Source organism: Arachis stenosperma, chromosome 2 (assembly GCF_014773155.1).
Source record: "Arachis stenosperma cultivar V10309 chromosome 2, arast.V10309.gnm1.PFL2, whole genome shotgun sequence".
NCBI classification, from domain to species: Eukaryota; Viridiplantae; Streptophyta; class Magnoliopsida; order Fabales; family Fabaceae; genus Arachis; species Arachis stenosperma.
The window spans coordinates 103,167,928-103,174,649 of record NC_080378.1 but is presented as its reverse complement, the minus strand read 5'-3'; the positions used below and the strand labels follow the sequence as shown (position 1 = coordinate 103,174,649).

The following is a 6,722-nucleotide window of genomic DNA, read 5'->3' as shown; positions in this document are numbered from 1 at the left end:
CCCACACACAGCCGCAACAGCAGACCCTTCCCCCTTTCACCCTCATCAAACTCACAGACATGAAACCCTAATCCTTCCCAACCCAGCTGCCGCACTCAACCTGCTTCCCTTCCTCCTTCCATTCACACAAACGCAGCACAATCAGAAGCAGTAGCAACGCTGCAATGAGAAAGAAGAGAAGCTGAAAGGGAGATCTGAGAGACGAAGGGCTCAGAGGGGAGGGAGACGCCGTCCTCCTTATCGCCGGAACCGCGAGGAGCGTCGCTGCCAAAACCGTGTCGTCGTTCCTGCCCAGTCGTGGTTCTGCCATCCAACTCCTCGTTCCGTCACCTGAAGAGAATTGCGACGACGAGAGGGAGAGCTCGTGCGCGAAGGGAGCGCGAGAAGGAAGGAAGGTCGCGCGAGGAGGAGCACGAACCACCGCGCGGAGCTGCGCCGCTGTGTGCTGTCGTCGTCGCCTCGGACTGCTGCCGCCGTTGAGCTTCGAAGAGAGAGAAGGATGTTGCGTGGAAGATAAGGCGCGATGGTGGTAGGAGGTTCTGCCACCCCTCTGCTGTTGCTGAGCTGCCGCCGCCACTGTGAAGGCTCCGCCACTGCCTTGTTGCTGCTGGGGAGAAGGATACCGGAATGGATAAGTAGGAGGGGTTTCTGCCACCGTTGGAGCTCAGTTGCCGTTGTTGTCATGGCCGTCGCACCTTTGGCTGCCGGGAGCAGTATCGTGGCCGCCGGAACCAGTCTTTCTTGGTAAGCGTTTTGCTTCTGAAATCCCTTAAATTAAGTACTCTGTTATAATCCGTTAGAAATTCTGAGACGTTGGTTACACAGGGTTGAATCCCGGTATTTGCGCGTTAGAATTAAAGCTGCTGTTGGGCCACCGGAGCTTCTGGCCGCTCACGGATCTTTTGTCGGTGCAATTCGAAGTCGTAGCTGCTTCGCTTGTTAGTATAGTAAGTATTAGGCGCTTCAAAAACCGCTGCTTTAGCGTTCGGTTATGTTTGGCTAAAGATCTTAAGGCTTGGTAATGTAGGTTTGAGTTCCGGTGATTTCGTGTTGCATAAGTGTTGCGGAGGCTGCCATGTCATTCCTTTTATTTCAGTAAGTGTTTTATCTCGGAAATCCTCGCCATTTGTTTTCAGTTATGAGTTTTAAGATTTTCGTGATGTTGATGTGTTAGGAGGTAGTAGCTGAGCTTATACGTGGCGCTGAGGCTGTTTCTTATATTGAGAAAAACATGCGGAGCCGGGATTTTGATTGTGATTTCGAGCTGAGGCGAAAAGGACTCTGAAAGACGTTAGGTTATGGATTTGCGTTTTGAGGTGGGGCGCTTTTCGAAAACTATATTTTTTATTGGAATTATTACATATGGATACTGATGTGAGAAAATGTGTATTTGGTGATTGTATCGGCCTTATGTATTATTTGATTGTTTCGAAAGATTATGAATGTTTGTTTGGCTGAATTTGTTGTGCGACTTTGTGAAATGGAATGTTTGAAGTTGATTTTTTAAATAGTTGAAATTTGAGTTTAATCCATTGGGAATTAATTTGAGCTGAGTTGACTCTCTTGATAATGTGAAAGATAGAATACTCTGAAATTCAGCCTGGTTTGCTTCAATTGGTTTGGTTTTGATAAATGATTTGTTGCTGAACCGTTTCTTTAAAGCTTTGGAAATGAGTTAAATTGGTTGATATTGGTTTGATTTTGAAACGGTTTCCTTGAGATATGAAAATGAGATGATTGTTGGATTTAGCTTGCTTTTGAATTGATTTCTGGTTTTGAGCTGTTTAAAAGGAATAAGGAACGGTTTAGTTGGGACCCGAACCGGGTGGCAAAAGTCCAAGTTTTAGGGGAGGTGCTGCCAAAATTTCTACAAAATCCTAGTCTTGTTTGAAAAGTCATTTAAAAAGGGGTTGGATTTGAGAAATTGTATTATTTGATTTATTAAGAGAATATTTATGTTCTCAAGCTTAATTTATTTAATGGACTTTATGCCTTGAGTTCGACTTATTTAGAAATGAACTATTTTTACCATTTGAATCACTGAAGGAAAGAATGATGCTCTAATATTGATTTCAATATAAAAAGGAGCTTTTAGTGATTTTAAAAAAAATTAGACTTTTGATTGAGTGATTAAGTTTGAGGCATTTTGGAAGAAGTTAGAAAAATGGGTTCCAAAAAGAAATCTGAAAGTGGTTTGATTCAAATGAATCGGTTCCGTTTCAGATGAGTTGATTTTTGGACTGGATTGGAACTTGTGATTTTGTATGGTTCGGTTTCATAATAAACTCAGTTTTATTTACTTGAGCTGAGAATCTATGATTTTAAGAGTTTTAATGAATTTTAAGGAATTGATATAGATTGTTCTTCCCTAAAGACTTGAGACTCTGTCGAGAAACTTTTGTTATAAAATTCCATTGTTGGATGGATGATTTTGAATACTTTGAAATAAATTCTTAACTTGCCATGGTTTTGGAAGTTTTGAAAAGAGAAAGCCGAGAGTGGCTTTATTTTAAAAAGGGAACTTACTTTGAGTAAAAGTGGCTTATGAGCCTGAGATGATTTGAGAAATGAGATCTTTAAAGCCAAGGCTGAAAAGAGTTGAAACTTGATTTCAAAGTGAATGAATTGAGAAAAGTAATTTATGGCTTAAATGGCGATTTATGAATTTGATGATGTTGAATGGTGGAAGTGCTATTTTGTTATGAGCCGGAATGGCTGTGTATGCTATTGAACTATGGCTGATTGCCGAATAAGTTGTGGGCTGTATGGCTGATTATGAATTATGAGTTTAAGCCGTAGGGCTGTATTTATTGATAAATTGGCTGGTTCTGTGTATGCTTGTGTTTTCTCTCTAATTGTAAGGGTGACAGGGCACCGAAACCCTCTAATGGCGACAGGGCGCAGATACCCTCTAATGGCGACAGAGCACAGATACCCTCTAATGGTGACAGGGCACATATTCCCTTTAATGATATTAATACGCAACAGAGAGACTGTGCCCGGGTTAGCTACCGGACACGTCGGGTTGGCTTGGTAACCGACAGATGATATCATCAGCCACTAGGACAGGCATGCATCATATGCATCTATGTGACATTGTTTGGGTGTGCATATTGTACTTGATTTGCCTTTGTGATTAACTGCTAATTGTTCTACTTGCTGAAATTGTTTGTTTGTGCTTGAACATTCCTATTTGTGTTTGCGACTGAGACTCTGTTAGATTGTGTTGACTGGTTGATGGTTGGAGTGTTTGGGCCTAGGGCCATGGTTGAATTGAGATTGACCGATGGATGGTTTCAGTTTTGTGTTTTTGGTTTGAAAAAAATATGAAAGGCTATTTTGGTTCAGCATAAATAAACCTTTTGAAAGGCTTTTGAATATTGTTTTAAATGAAGAGTTTTCTCTTTCAGAAAAGGATTTCAGATTTCTCTTTTATTGTAAACCGTTATTTTTTAAAAGAGGCATAAGTCGGTTATTAATCACTGGTGTGGTTTATCTTCACGTATCCTATTACAGTAATTCCCAAAAACCCTCTACTGAGAACCCTTTCGAGGATGATGTTCTCACCCCCTACATTTTTCCCCTTTCAGGATTTTGGACGCAGAAGCCACGAAGAGTTTATTTAGTTGTTGTTGAAATGCTCTGTATTGCTTTAGATTATTATTTATTATACCCTCGCCTTTATCTTGATGTATTCCGTAAGAGGGATAAGAATTGTATTGGATAATGCTTGTAATATATATATATATATATATATATATATATATATATATATATGGATGTACCCTTTATGAGTTTTTGTAAGTTGTATGGTATGTATGGATGTTGTATAGCAAAAGTATTTTTGGGAGTGGTTTTGCGGTTTAAAGTTTTACACAGGCTCATATTTTAGTATTAAATAGTATAAGTGTCATCGTAATGTCCGAGCTATCAGAGTCACGCAGCCGGAAGCGTGAGCTTTGGTAGTTAGGGTGTTACAAAGATTCCTCTAAAACTTAACAAATATGATATCCAAAAACCAAATGCAACTGGGCCTCCCTTCCTCAATTTTTTTTATTGAGCTCTCTCGCTGTTACCTAATAGCACTCTCAATTGTCATATTGGAGATCAGTCTTCAATATTAAATGCTACATTTGGTACCTAACTTATAATTTTTAAATCCATACCAAATATCAATGAAAATATTTGAGCCAACATCTACAGATCAGAGGATAACTGTAGAAAAGAATATACCTATGTTTGCTAGCCTGTCCATCTATAAAATTTTATGTTGCTTGCCACAGTGTATGCTTTCTAGGCTGAGGATTAGTTTTCCTGAAGAAAAGAGGCTGTCTGGCGAGCTGCACACATACACAAATAAATGCCCAATGAATCAACTAAAATAAGTAACAACTGAGCAGAACAAAGTTTTGTTAACAAAATTCTCAACATGAGCTACACCAACTATTCTCCTGTGTATTAATGATCATAATGAAAGTGTTAGCCATGCTTCCTATGAATTTTCATGTTGCTCAAATCATAAATACAATCCATTGCTTCAGAATCATACTGTTCAACAAATATATATCTTACTGAAGATAAAAACCAAAACATGGCATGCACAACGGAGATAGCTCTAAGGGCCGGGATGACCTCAACTAAACATCAGTGTGATTATATACACATTAGATGGAAGATATGCCTCACCTGTACCATTTCTATGCTCATCCCAAAGAGCAGTGAATTTGTGATGGTAAAGATTCTAAGTATCTTCAATTGTCTTAAGAATCCACTCCTTGTACACCTGCATAATTTAAATATAAGTATATATCAGACAATGAACAACACACTTTTGCCCCAGCAATCAACGGTCTTCACAATTATTACTAAATGCACAACTGTAACAAATCCCAGCTTGTCATTGATGCTGCAATTCAAAGCAATAACATTACAAGAGCCACAAGTCCAGCAAAATGAAGAGAAAATACAGCAAAAGAAAATGGTAGTTATAATTGGCATCCTACCAAGTCTTATTTTATAACTACAACTCATATTTCTGTAAACTATCTCTACTACTTCTTGGATTTCACATGATATAAGTCTGATAGCTCAACAATGTGCACATGCACACTAGGAAATTCTTCTCTTCATTAGTATAATAAGGCAAAGTCACTAGGACTACACAAATAAGACAAGACAGAACAAAACAACAGAACAATCCAAGGTATTTTAAAACTATAAAAATGCACAGATTTGGCCTCTGAAAAGAACCAAAGAGAATCAAAGTGTTTAAATCAGATTATGTAGAATAGGGGGTGTGTGTGTGTATGTGTTTCTGTTTCATTCTTTCTTTCTTTTTTTGATAAGAAACTTTGAACTATGCTAAGAGCAGAAGCCACAAAGAGCCACAAGAGTACACAACCAATATACATAAGGAATGAAACCTACTTTTCGATTATTTGCTTGATCTGCATGTCCATCTTGAGAAAAGTAAGCCAGAATCAAAATTTCCAGAAAATGCTCAAATATCAAAACCCATTGGTCCATAAAATGCAAATTTTAAATTAATAAATCTCCATGTATTAGAGCCTGAGCCCTCTCACAGAACCTACAAAAATGTATATTCTTATATAAAGTATAAAAACCCTAACACCACAATTGTTGCACATAATGCAGTAAAAGAAGTGTGCTGGTCATAATACTTGGATTTCAGGTCAGCAACTTCAAGCTTCAGTAGATTGTCTTCCCGAACAGCCTCAGCATCACAATCAAGATAAAGGGAAGTCCAACAATTATATTGAGAAACTTTATAAGGGTCATAGAACACGACTTGCTCGGTGAGTCTGCATAATTCCACATTACCATAATATTCGACAACTGCATGGAGCCAGAATGAATTCAACTTAACACCGGCATGTCTTAAGGCAACATCAATATGCAACAACGTTCCTCATACTCACTAGTAGAATATTAGTTTATCACTTATCACTCATTTTCAAATGGAGAATGAACTATAGAGGTAAACTTCCATAAGTACAAATAACTGAATAAGCAAAGTACAAGCAACCAAACAAGGGAAGGAAAACATTTTTTCTAATGCAAAACTTCAACTAAAATAACCAGTTTCAGCTCAATCAACTTTGAAAGAGAGTAATAGATTGATAAAGGTGATACTACCAATCAGTGAAGAAGACAAATAAACAATCTTTTTAGTTCTTCGATTCACAAATATATCAAATTGTCCAAAAAATGAGTTGAGGCGTGTGAATCAATCAACAACAATCGCTAAAGAAAAGAGTAACAATTGGAAAGCTCATATACCGTCCCTTTTGTGCTCGGAAGTTGTACGAAAAAAGGAGAGAAGTGAAAAAGAGTGTCTTGGCCATGGAATCAGCCATGTGCTCTGCAAGCAAAGCGTACTCAATTCCAGCTATCAAATTACTCATAAACGTTTAAATATCCGACTGGTTTGATTACAGACTTTAAGAAATAGGGTTTACCAGCTCTCAAAACCAACAATGAAGCATCAATGGAAGGGCCCCTGCACGAAGAAGGGAGCGGCGGCAGAAAGGGTTAGGGTTTACAGCGACAGAAGGGAGCGGCGGTAGATGGAGCATCGACAGAGGGTTTTGCGATAGCAAGTGAGCGGAGGGAGTCACCCCGAGAGAGAGTCACTGCAGAATGAAGGTTAGGGGTGCCGGAAGAGGGCTTGCCGACAAAGCCATTGTGGCGTTCTTCGCGGA

General features: G+C 38.9%; 1 protein-coding gene across 1 annotated transcript; it reads right to left on the bottom strand.

Annotated features, from left to right (window-relative positions):
* Positions 1–4,741: 4,741 nt before the first annotated feature.
* LOC130963330 (methylthioribose kinase 2-like) lies at positions 4,742–6,425 on the bottom strand. The gene is made up of 4 exons (XM_057889460.1): positions 6,301–6,425; positions 5,625–5,822; positions 4,867–4,906; positions 4,742–4,783 (listed from the first exon to the last, which is right to left on the bottom strand). Exons 1-4 carry the CDS (start codon positions 6,423–6,425, stop codon positions 4,742–4,744), a joined length of 405 nt encoding a protein of 134 aa, XP_057745443.1.
* Between the last annotated feature and the right edge of the window lie 297 nt (positions 6,426–6,722).